We start from the raw sequence: 12,379 nt of genomic DNA, 5'->3' as shown, positions 1-12,379 counted from the left end.
CAAATAAATTGGTTGAAAAATAAATAATAAAATAAAATTTAATACATATATAATTGTGTATATATATATATAAAAAATCTTTTAAAATTAAAAATAACTTGGGTTTGATTTGATTCACTTAATTTGGATGGAACGGAATAAGAATTATGAAATAATTCAATTTGTAAAATTTAAATTTATTTAAATTAACTTATAAACCACAACCTCGGGTCGGGTCGGGTCGGGTCGGTCCGCATTTATTTTTTCTGAACAGCTGTGATGAACTTCTAAATACATGCATTGAATCTTGCCGTCCAAGTTGCAGTTACAAATGGATATTCCTTTTCCCGCTAATCTCCAAATGGGAATCCTTGATCAACTCACCGACTTCTACTTCATTTCATCAAATTTCCGCCAAACCCAAAAATTAAAAATCCGTTTCTTTTGTCCATTTGATATTCGTTCTAAAATCAATGGATACTAAGAATTTGCAGAAAGGTAGTGAGTGACAGTTCCATTTGATCTCCATTTGTTGGACAAGCTTTGCTTTACCTTCTCTTCTCTTTATTCTCATCTTCCCCTTTACTCTTCTCTTCAATCTATTCCAATTCTGTTCGCAAATTTTGGCTGTTTCTGAAAGAATCCACATAGGGTTTTGTTTTTTAGTGCGTTTTACCGGCTTCGATTTGGTTTTCCGTGGGCGATTGTTACAGATGCTCTGCAAATGGGGAAAGGGGAAGATCAAAATCTGCCGCAGCAGCACCGCCGTGAGGATTCTTCTGGGTTTCTTTGTCGTGAATGTTCGATTGCGTTTCGTAGGGTTTCTACGGAGTTGAATTTCAAGTGTTTGTTCGTTTTGATTTTGGGATTTGCGGTGTTTCTCCCTGGATTCTTTTGGCTTCTTCCTCTTCATGAAAGAAATTTAGGGTTTGAGGCGAAAGACGCCATTAAACTCAGTGGTACGTATGTCTCTTTGATTCTTGATTGCTCTTATTTGTCTTGCAATTTCTTGATGGGATTTTATACTTTTCTAATGCTTTTGAATGATCGTTCTGTTTTGTGCTCTATCTGTGTCTCTTGAGATTGTAAATCTGGAAGCGTTTATAGATAAACTCATCTGATCTACAAATTTCTGATAGTTACTTTGATGGGTCCTTTAATTATGAAGTTGAGAGGCCATATCTCAAGGTTTAATCCTGGTTTAAGCTGGTTTTTATGTTTATCTTCTTTGTTTTGTCTGTTCTTAGTGGTTTTTATCTAAACTAGTTAAACTAGGTCAACAAGTTTATCATAAATGTTGAAGTGGCAGAGGAGAATAAAACATTCCTCGTAAGGGTGTGGAACCTCTCCCGAATAAATACGTTTTAGAAACCTTAATGAAAGCCTGAAAGGGAAAGCTCAAAAAGGATAATATTTGCTAGCTGTGGGTTTGGGATATTACACTTTTGTTTCTCACTGTATGGGGTATCAGCAACCGAGACACACACTGATACTACTACTCGAAAGAACGTTTGCAATATTTTTCAGATGTTGGGGCAAACAAACACTAAAAAGGAATAATAGCCAAGCCCACCACTAGTTTCGATATTGATCGTTTGTTCTGTTCATAACGATGTTCTTAATGCTGGTTCCATTCTTTCATGATGGAATCTAATTTCCTCATGGGAAGAAAGTTGAACCAAAAGTTGTATGATTTAGAACATAGTAAAAGGGATCATATTCCTTCCATACCATTTAGCTCAGGGAACCATATTCCCAGAAGAATCGGAGTCAGGACGATTTGGTGGATCGGACTTTGAAACTCTTACACTATAGCTATTTGATAGCAACAAAACCAGATTTTGCTTATGCTTCAACTTGGATTTCTGTGGGCTATTTGGTTAGAATCAGATTCACGAGGGATCGGGTGTGTGTTCTTCTTTTTCAAGTCTTTAATCCGTACAAATCGAATCAGATTCACGAGGCATTAGCTAACTTTGAAACTTTTACTTCATAGTTTGCTGGACAGCAACAAACTGAACTTTGCTTTTGCTTCAACTTGGATGTTCTGTGAATTTTTGTTGCTTAGAAAGTTTTTGTTATCTTTTCCAGCTACAGTTCAGGTGTATTTTGTTCTCGAAAAGCCAGTCGAGGAGCTTCTCCCTCACATCAAGAGATTAGAGTTTGATATCAATGGTGAATTAGACATACCAAACGTGAAGGTTTTGTGCTCTGTTAATGTTTTGAATTTAGTTTTATAAGTAAAGTCATTTATGACTAAGGGGCGTCGTTTATGTTACCAGGTTTCCGTTCTGTCGATGCACGATTTAGGTGAGTCGAACAGGACTTACGTGGTTTTTGGTCTTCTTTCTGAATACATTACTACTCCAATAAATCCAGTGTCCTTAAGTCTGCTGAGATCGTCTTTATATGACCTTTTCCTTCACAAATCCAACCTTACTTTGACGACTTCGATTTTTGGACAGCCATCGACATTTCAAATCCTCAAGTTTCCAGGGGGAATCTCTATAATCCCGTTTCAACATGCTTCGATTTGGCAGTTTCCCCAGATCGTATTTAACTTCACTCTGACTAACTCCATTTCTGAAATACTCAACAAATTTGCAAAGTTCATGAGCCAGTTTAAGTTGGAATTGTGTCTGAGGCCTTATGAGGTACTGAAACCAATCCTGTTATGGTTCGAATTTGTTGAATATTAGCTCTTAGACCTTGAGATCAGATCATAAGTTGTGATGAAATTTTAAGTTGAGTAATGGATGTTGGATTCCCCTCTTTGTTGTTCTACAGAATGTGTATTTGCAAATAACAAACAAGATTGGCTCGACGATGCAGCCCATCGTAGTTGTTCAGGCTTCTATTTCGTCGGAATTGGGACGCATAACGACGCAGAGATTACAGCAGTTGGCTGCAATCATTAATACCTCTTCCGAAAGAAATCTCGGCCTTGATTATTCTGTTTTTGGAGAAGTCAAGGGCATCAGTTTGCCTTCTTATCCAAAGGGAACCTCCATGGCTATGCCACCGAGTTTTTCTCCAGCTCCTGCCCCAGCACCTGGTGATCATGTAGAACTACTGAGTGCCCCACAGCCATCGAGATCTGCACGACCACCTGCAAATCGTTCCCCGCCTCAAGCAAATTGTGAAACCTCGTCTCCAGCCCTTTCTATGGTTCCTGCACCTTCCCCTCATGAACATTCAATGCCTCCAATCTTCTATCCGAAGTCTACAAGACTGATCGTCGTTCCTCCAGCTGATCAACCCCGGGTATCATCACCACGTGCATCTCTGCTGCTGTTTCGCTACAAACCAGGGAAAACAAAGGAAGATTCGCATAGAGTTAGGCAGCCCACACATTCCTCACATCCAGATCATGTAAGCTTTGACATATTTTGTTTGATTATAGACTTGAAAGGATGTGGGATACACATTTCTTAGCACAGAATCAATTCATTTATATCTATCAGAGTACAACTCATTCCTTTCTCATCTTTGTAGGATTGAAAATCAATCAGCATACAGTCGTCTGAAGGATACGAAGAACACAAGAGGATCGAGGTCCGATCGGAATCTCATTTTTGGTTGTACCGAGTAATAACAAACAGGTCTTTTCTTCACCCCAGACAAATTCAGTATAGAGTCTGGAGATATTTCCCCTGTTTTAACTCTGCATAGGAAATAGGGATGTTGTTCTTCCAAAGGGAAGCAACTCCTGCTGGCTCTATATGTTTTAGTAATATATTATGAAATGAGTTTGAATGCTAAGCTAAGCTGTACAGTCCTGAAATAAGAAACTGGATAAGAAAGCAAAATGCCTACTTACATACATACTACCCAGCTTCATTCCAAATGGCTCATCTTTCGTTAATGAATCTCATCCTGAACGAACATTTAAAATTGAACACTGAATTAACGAGAATACGAAAACCCGATAATGGGAGTTCACGTATCAAAATGATAATAAAAATCTCTCTCCTCCCCGCCCTTCACCCGTCCTCGGGCGATGGTCACCACCACCATCCTTTTCTTCTTCTTTAGTCTTAAAAGAAGAAACAAACCCTTCCCCAACTTTCTTCTTCATCAAAACCCGCTCGCTGCCCACCACTTTCCCGCCCCCTGCTCATGAATGTAATTGTATAAATTCAAAAGAGTCGGATGTTTGAGTTCTCTCTGTTACACTGTTTAGCTTTAGCTTAAAAAATGAATGAGAGATTTGGATCATTCATGCCAAACTTGGAGGATTATGTATATTCACCATTACTCAATGGAATATATTTTTTTTTTGTTATTCTTATAGAGAATCATGGTTGAAGAGAAAGGAAATGGATGTGAGATATAGTGGAGAGTTAGAGCATTTGATAGAGCAAGGTATCATTGGATCTTTATGCTCTCTATCTAAGCAAGGAAGCTTTTCTCACTCTCTTTCTTACCTCCTACTCTTCTTCCTCTTCTTCTTCTTCTTCTTCTTCCTTCCATTACTGATCTTATAAAAGCTTCACATCTCTTCCCATGGCTTCCACTCCCAGCTTCACCCACATATTATGGCTTTCTTCTCCTTCTTCACCTCCTTCACCTTCTTTTTCATTGGTAAATAAGTTCAAAGCTTGATGTTTTATTCATGTTCTTAATGCTCGCACTTGACTATGTTTTGATCTTCTCACAGCTGCTAGGATCTCAGAGAGTACAAGAACTTTCACCATTGTTAATTCATGCAAGGATACAATATGGCCTGCCATCACACCCGGAGGAAACTTTACCGGCAGTGGATTTTCCCTCAAGCGTGGCCAATCCACCGTCTACACCATCCCCGACTCGTGGACCGGTCGGATATGGGCACGAACAGGCTGCGACTTCGACAAGGATGGAAATGGGAAATGTAAGACCGGTGGCTGTGGGGAAGTGTTGAACTGTACTGGTCCGGGAAGCCGGCCTTCCACCCTTGCTGACTTTACCCTTGGCTCTATTGATTACTATGATGTCAGTGTTGTGGATGGCTTCAATCTCCCGGTAGCAATACAACCATCGGGTGGTAAAGGAAACTGCAGCTCGGCGGGGTGCGATGGAGACTTGAGAGACAATTGCCCACCGGAGCTGGCGGTGAAGGAGGATGGGAAGACGGTGGCGTGTCGGAGCGCCTGCGATGTGTTCCATACCGGCGAGTACTGTTGCACCGGGCAGTTTGATAACCCAATGACATGTTTACCGACGAATTATTCGAGGAGTTTCAAGCAAGTTTGCCCAGCTGCCTATAGTTTTGGATACGATGATCCTACAAGCATCTTGACATGTTCCTCAGCTGACTACGTTGTCGCCTTTTGTGCAACCAGGTACCATTTTTATTAAGATTTGAGGTTCAAATTTCTACCCGTAAACTAATCTTTTAAAAATGATTTTTGAAACGTAGGAACCAAAAGGTGTGTTCATATCACGACAAGCAGCTAACATGCAGCGTCGTTGACAGCTCGAAGGCATCAACATTAGTATCATCAATCTCCCAAAGATGGCAAAACTTGATACTCACTTTTCTCTTCATCTTAAAATTTGGAATTTTGTTCTAGCATATGCTTGTTCTCTCCCAAATTAACTCTTTTTAAAATTTCAATTCATTTTTTTCTTCCTAGCTTTTTTTGTTTGTTCATTCTAGCACGAACATTCAAACATATTCATAATCAATTATGAATGGGCTAATTCTTTAGCTAATTAAGGGAAAAGTTGTGAATATATATGTGAGTGACACTATCTCTATTGGTATAAACAAAGTCACGAGAGCTTATATTTAAAGTGAACAATATCATACTAAGGGTTAGTCATAGTCTGCTTCTTTAATAATTATTTAATTTTTTTAAAAATAATTTCTACAATTTTTTTAAAAAAAATAATTAATCTATTAATTATAAATTTGAACTCTATGTTAATAAAACCCAATAGTAATTCCAAAATTAAAAAAAAAATATCGAATAAATTGGCACAAAATTAAAATTCTATTTAATTAATAAATAATTTTGAAAGTTCTAAAATCAAATAAATAAATTTAAGCGAGTAAACTTATAATTTAACAATTAAAAAAAAAAAGGATATTCTCTCTCCTCAGAACAAGACATGCCTACACGTTTGGAGAGCTCAATAACCCCTTTAAAACTCTAACTCAATAATAGAAAATAATAATAATAATAATAATTAAAATTCCATTATTTAATATTTTCTTAATTTTATTTAATATTCATAATCGAAGCCATTTCTGGACGAGCAGAACACTTAATTAGAACAATAATATGATCAAAATTAAAACAACCAAACAAAAAACATTACAACAAGAACACATTAAAGAAAACAAATTAAAACATAAAAATAATTTGCTTTTTAATGTTTGTGTTACGTTATATTATATTATATCATATCATATGTTCTAAAGAGCTTTAATCGCGATCTTCATTCCAGCTTTGCAGTGCCCTGGGAAGCTGCACATGAAAAAGTTGTCTCCTTTCACGAGCTTGATTCTATCCTTTCCCGTTTGGTAAACTTTCGAGCCTCTCGTTTTCAGGCACCAATTGTAGGCCACCTTGTTAGTCCACAACGCCACCACATTATGTGCTTTTACAGGGTAGTTGAATGCTGCATTCAAAATAATTTTTAGTACGATAACTATGGTATAACAGTCCAAACCTACTGTCAGGAGATATTATTCTCTCTAGGTTTTAAAACGTGCCTATTATGGACAGGTTTAGGTTTTCCACACTCTTATAAGGAATGTTTTCTTTTCCTCTCCAACCGATGTGAGATTTCACAATCCACCCCTCCTTGCAGGCCAACATTCTCGTTGGCACACCGCCTGATGTCTAGCTTTGATACCATTTGTAACAACCCAAACTCACCGCTAAAAGACATTATCCTCTTTGAATTTTCCCTTCTAGACTTCCCTTCAATGTGTTAAAACGCATCTGCGCTAGGGAGAGATTTTCCATGTCTTTATAACAAATGTTTCGTTCCACTTTCCAACCGATGTAGAATCTCACAATACACTCCTCCTTGGGAGCTGAACGTTCTCACAAACATACTACCCTATATCTAGCTCTGATATCATTTGTAATAGCACAAACCCACCGCTAGCAGATATTGTTCTATTTAGGCTTTTTCTTCCGAACTTCCCCTCAAAATTTTAAAACACATTTGCTAGAAAGAGGTTTTCTACAGCCATATAAGAAATGTGTGGGATCTCACATATGAAGTTGAGGAAAACGAGTATAAAACAATTTATTGGGATCGAGAAGCTTACCGAGGACATCACCAGCACGGAATATCTTGCCCCGAGTCCAGCTAGTGACATTAAAGGTCCAGCCTTGGGCATCACCAACAGTGTAGACTCTAGCCTGAGCCATCCCAGATTGGATGAGGAACAGGCAAATCAACAAAGTGAGAGCCATGGCACTGCCATTTCCCTGACCCATTTCTTTTCCAACTTTAAAGGAACTCTATGTTTAGTTAGAGGTAAGGAAAAGAGGTGGATGAGATGAACTAAGGGATATTGGCCCTTTTTATAGTCACATTAATGTAGGGTTTATTGCATTTAATAATGGAAGAAAAAAAAAAAAAAAAGCTTGATTTATAACTATAAAGTATTGGAAGAATCCTAAGTAGATGTCTCGATGTCTATGGGGCAGGGACGGAAAAGGCTTTAATGTCTCCGTCCCGCCCCAAATTTATCTACTTATTAGAATATATAAAATGGGCAAAAATAGAGACGATGAATAAATTTTTGTCTTGTTTTTGGACGTATTTAGCTAATGGGAGTTGTCTGTTTCTCGCTACTCTCAGGTCTAAACTCTAATTAAATGGATATTTCTAGTAGCTTTTATCTAGGTTTATATTTTTAAAGGTCAAAACTAAATTAATATTAATAATTTTGTTTAGTTTAATTAATCAATAATTTAAAAGTCAAAGCTCAAATTAAGTCAACGGGTAGAAAAAGAGGAAAAAAAAAAGAAAAGAAAGAGCTGCCCTTGTAATTGGCCAATGACTTTAGTACACCTTAGCACGTTGCGTTTAGGGTAATGGTCAATATTGTAAATATGTCAAATAGTTGACTTAAAACCGTCCAATAATAATATTGTTCATTTTCTCAAATTATTATAATTATTCCCTTTTATGCCCTACAACTCAAAAAAAAAAAAAAAAAAAATATATATATATATATATATGTATATATATATATATATATATATATATATATATATATATATATAACACCATTTCTAAAATAAAAGGAAAAAAAGTTAATACATTGTTGGGGATTGGATTTAAAAGTTTTTTTAATAAAAAAAAATAGTGAAAATGAATTTAAATAACTAATATATATATATATATATATATATATATATATATATATATATATATATATTTAAAAAGAGTGGACTAACTAAATATAAATGGTACGGCTCTTCTCGAAAAAATGGAAGAAGAAGAAATGTGAGATCTCACGTCTGTCGGAGAAGAAAACGAAATATTCTTTGAAAGGGTGTGTAAACTTCTCTATGATAGAGATGTTATAAAACTGTGAAGTTGACAAGCGATACGTAAACGGCCAAAGCGGACAGTATCTACTAGCGGTGGAAACCTCTCTCTAGTATGGACATGACATTATCGGCTAGTTGTGGACTTGGGGTGGGGTTGTTACAGGTATCACAGAGCAAGTCACTGGGCGGTGTGCCAGTGAGAACTCTGAACCCCAAATAGAGTGGACACGGACGCTGAGTCCACAAGGGGTTGGATTATGAGATCCACTTCGATTAGAGAGAGAATAACGAGTAGGCCTAGAAGAAGGTGGATTGTGAGAGCATATCGGTTAGGGAGGAAATGAAACATTTTTTTACAAATGTGTGGAAACTTTTAATAAGAGAGACGTTTTAAAACCTTGAGAGAAAATTCGAGAGAGAAAGTGTGTCACTGGGCCGGAAGAGCTTTTGGTTAGGACTGGATTCGACGTTGTAGGTCCAGCCATGATTGTCGTCCACAGTGAAAACTGCGGCACGAACCATGTCAGAGTATTGGAGCAGCAGCAAGCAAGCCATGGCTGCACCCATGCCCACTGCACTGCCCCTTCCCTGAGCCATTTCTTTCTTTCTTCCTTAAGGATCGGTGGTGTGAAGTAATCAGCTGGAAACCACATGCATGCTTATAAAATATTATTGAATTTATTAGAATGTTTATATATATTTTTTTAATATAAATTATTCATTAAAAAAAATTAAAAAATATATAAAAATAATTTTATGTAGGCAAACAAGGAAGACTTCTTTGTTCCTACTCCACTACGTGGACATCTATGTCGTCAACCTCGACATAATAGTAAATGACCAAAATAACCTCACACTACTTTCATTTCTCTTGAGTATTTCCAACTCGCTCACTGTCGGCGATTGTCGAAACCACCATTGACAACTACCACCTCTCATCATCATCAAATTCCTCCACTACCCACCATCGATCAACTCCGACAATGACCCATGTTTGTCATCGTAGCTTTGACAAATATTATCGTTCACTACCAACAACAAAATTGTTGTTGCCTCACTTCACTACAAGCTATCAGTCGTAGTATTTTAAATACAAATTTGAAATAATATAAATATAAAAAAGTACTAACACAAGTTAAAAGATATTAAATTTTATTCCACGGTGCATTTAAGCTAGAAAATACTCATATTCTTAGTAGGATTGTTGCATGAGAGTCTAATTAGACACCAAATTCAACACGATTAAGGCATAATCTCCAAAACCCATTTGAAATTAAGTAACTTAATCCATTAAAATTTGATCCAAATGGTGGACTCTCAAGCAAGATGTGGCGGTGTTTTTAAGCTGCAGTGATGGCTATCTTCATTCCGGCCTGGCAGTGGCCTGGGAGTGTGCAGATGAAGAAGTTTTGTCCCTTCACCAGCTTGATTCGGTCCTTTCCTGTTTTGAAAACTTTGGAGCCCCTTGGAGTTATGCACCGGCTGTAGCCCACTCGGTTGACAGCCACCACGTTGTGTGCCGCTGGGCTGTAGTTGAATACTGCACAAAACAAATGGTTTCTTATAACAAAAAGTTACAAAGGTGAGATTCTACGTCGGCTGAAGAGGGTTGGAGAGGGGAACGGAGCAATTCTTATAAAGTGCGTAAACCTCTCATTACTAGACGTGTTTTAAAATCTTGAGGGGAAGTCTAGGAGGGTTCAAAGATGATAATATCTACTAGCGGTAGACTCAGACCTTTAAAAATGGTATTAGAACTAGATACCGACGGTGTGCCAATGAGAACGCTAGGCCCCCAAGAGAGATGGACTGTGAAATCCCACATCGGAGAGGGGAATGAAGTTATAAGGGTGTAGAAACAGACGTGTTTGAAAACTTTGAGAGAAAACCTAGAAGGGAAAGAAGACAATATTTGCTAACAGTGGTCGGTTGGAGAGGGGAACGAATTTATAAAGGGTGTGGAAACCTCTTCCTACTAGACGGGTTTAAAAACTTTGAGGGAAAACCCAGAAAGGAGAGGAGATAATATCAGCTAACAGTGATCGGTTGGAGACGGGAATGAAGTTATAAGGGTGTGAAAACCTCTACCTACTAGACGCGTTTGAAAACTTTGAGAGAAGAACAGTGAGAAGTTATAAGGGTGTGGAAACTTCTCCCTACTAGAGTTGTTTGAAAGAGGGAAAAATTTAGAAAGGAAAAAGAGTTAAAGAGCCACATGTTCAAGCTCGGATTATGGACAAATGTGTTACAAGTTCTATTGCATTTAGAAAACAAACACAGTCCCAGCTCGGGACACGTCTCAGACAGGTCAAATTAAATGCATACGACTATAAGACTGTCGAACACTATATTAAAACTAGTTTAGAATAACTTTTCGAGTGCTTAACACAAAAGTTACCGAGTGTATCGCCTGCTCGGAAGCGCTTTCCCTTGGGCCAGGAGGCAACATTAAAGGTCCAGCCTTTAGCACCTCCAACAGTATAAACTGCTGCACGAGCCACCTGAGAATACTGGAGCAGCAGCATACAAACCACCACCGCACCCACCACCGCACTGCCCCTTCCCTGACCCATTGCTCAACAAGAAAACAAACAAGAACAAAGGGCCAAAGACTTCAAAGCGTAGTGTTAGCTGAATTGTAGTGGGGAAAATGGATGATAATGGTACCCTTTTTATAAATGGGGAGATGGGTTTTGGAGAGATCGTCAAAAGCACAAAACTTTATGTTAAAAATTTATGGGTCGTTGTAATTATGATGAATTTGGGAAAAAATGAATGTGGGTTTGGTAGCTTTCCTAAGTGGACTCACCGATGTCCCTATTTATAATGATAATTGATGTCATTCAATTTAACTATGCTCGAGTTGATATCCCAAATCCCTTATATTATTACAGATGTTAAAATTAACTGTAACCCAAAAACTTCTAATTAGAGATGGGTTTTTTTAGTTTTACAAAATTGAGATCAGGGTAATTTCGAATTTCGATTTCAACGAACATACAGTAATATTTGATCATAAGGTGGTATAAAGGTCAACGAATCACCTTAGCGAACTGGGTTTCTAATAATTTCAAGTAAATATATATATCTTTTATATTAAAACGATAATACTCGAAAAAGAATTATGAGATGGAAAATTAGACTTAAAGTGGACTCTAATAACCGGCTTGGCGCTAGTGGATAGATAAATAATGTAACTCCACCGCCATGAATGCACCAATTTGACCAAATGGATGTTGGGTTGGTGAGAGATTGATATCCTTAAATTCATCATGGGTTCAAATTTATAGATTTGAATATCGATCAAAACTTAGATTAGACGTTCAAATTTTTTATTCTTAAAATACAAAATTATTTAGTTAGGGTTTTTCAAATGGTATTTTATTGTGTTTTTCAATTCTCGAAAATTTATTATCACTCTACGGAACGAGTCATAAATTTCATAAAATAATTTATACAATTTTATACAAATTAGAGCCAAAAAAATTGGTGCAAATGTTGAAATTTCAAAGTCAACAACTACCCATTTAAAAGGAAATTGTGGAAAAAAAAACCCTAAAAAATAGGAATGTGTGACCGTTAAAGTTCAATCATAGGAGATGACATAAATAAAATATACTTTTAATTTTGCACTTAAAATTTTCATTAATAACTTAAAAACTTTTTAAAAACTCTAACTTTACGGTGAATAAATAGGTTCAGGAGAGAAGCTGCTTTACCGAGTTCAATCAGGGACAAGTTGAAGGTTCCAAGCCATCAGGTGAGGTCAATCTGATTATCTAGTCTAGAATCTTAACCGGTTCCGGGCTTTTCATCCTACTGGCCGGTATAGCTCAGTTAGTAGAGCAGAGGACTCAAAATCTTCCATCCTGCCACTTATGACATTAAGAGCT

General features: G+C 37.2%; 3 protein-coding genes across 5 annotated transcripts; 1 reads left to right on the top strand and 2 right to left on the bottom strand.

Annotated features, from left to right (window-relative positions):
- The first annotated feature begins 291 nt into the window (after positions 1-291).
- Positions 292-5,695, top strand: LOC111482968 (pathogenesis-related protein 5-like). 3 transcript variants are annotated; one of them, XR_002718294.1, is made up of 6 exons: positions 292-938; positions 2,071-2,180; positions 2,262-2,633; positions 2,767-3,351; positions 3,475-3,581; positions 4,640-4,759. XR_002718294.1 is itself a non-coding variant. In XM_023129018.1 (5 exons), exons 1-5 carry the CDS (start codon positions 704-706, stop codon positions 3,478-3,480), a joined length of 1,308 nt encoding a protein of 435 aa, XP_022984786.1. In that variant the 5' UTR covers positions 292-703; the 3' UTR covers positions 3,481-3,802. The 3 variants fall into 3 exon arrangements, 2 of the variants coding, with proteins under 2 accessions (XP_022984786.1, XP_022984787.1); XM_023129018.1 differs by lacking the exon at positions 4,640-4,759 and having other exon boundaries at positions 3,475-3,802; XM_023129019.1 differs by lacking the exons at positions 292-938; positions 2,071-2,180; positions 2,262-2,633; positions 2,767-3,351 and adding exons at positions 4,274-4,344; positions 5,381-5,695 and having other exon boundaries at positions 3,481-3,581; positions 4,640-5,303.
- Positions 5,696-6,211: 516 nt separating this feature from the next.
- On the bottom strand, positions 6,212-7,480 carry LOC111482995 (basic blue protein-like). The gene is made up of 2 exons (XM_023129060.1): positions 7,250-7,480; positions 6,212-6,588 (listed from the first exon to the last, which is right to left on the bottom strand). The coding sequence occupies exons 1-2, from the start codon at positions 7,419-7,421 to the stop codon at positions 6,383-6,385; spliced, it is 378 nt and encodes a 125-aa protein (XP_022984828.1). The 5' UTR covers positions 7,422-7,480; the 3' UTR covers positions 6,212-6,382.
- A 2,141-nt stretch (positions 7,481-9,621) lies between these two features.
- LOC111483380 (basic blue protein-like) lies at positions 9,622-11,161 on the bottom strand. The gene is made up of 2 exons (XM_023129573.1): positions 10,885-11,161; positions 9,622-10,026 (listed from the first exon to the last, which is right to left on the bottom strand). The coding sequence occupies exons 1-2, from the start codon at positions 11,057-11,059 to the stop codon at positions 9,827-9,829; spliced, it is 375 nt and encodes a 124-aa protein (XP_022985341.1). The 5' UTR covers positions 11,060-11,161; the 3' UTR covers positions 9,622-9,826.
- Between the last annotated feature and the right edge of the window lie 1,218 nt (positions 11,162-12,379).

The sequence above is a fragment of the Cucurbita maxima genome, unplaced genomic scaffold (assembly GCF_002738345.1).
Source record: "Cucurbita maxima cultivar Rimu unplaced genomic scaffold, Cmax_1.0 Cma_Scf00008, whole genome shotgun sequence".
Lineage (NCBI taxonomy): Eukaryota > Viridiplantae > Streptophyta > Magnoliopsida > Cucurbitales > Cucurbitaceae > Cucurbita > Cucurbita maxima.
The sequence above is the reverse complement of the archived record's forward strand: the minus strand, read 5'-3'. Positions and strand labels throughout refer to the sequence as shown.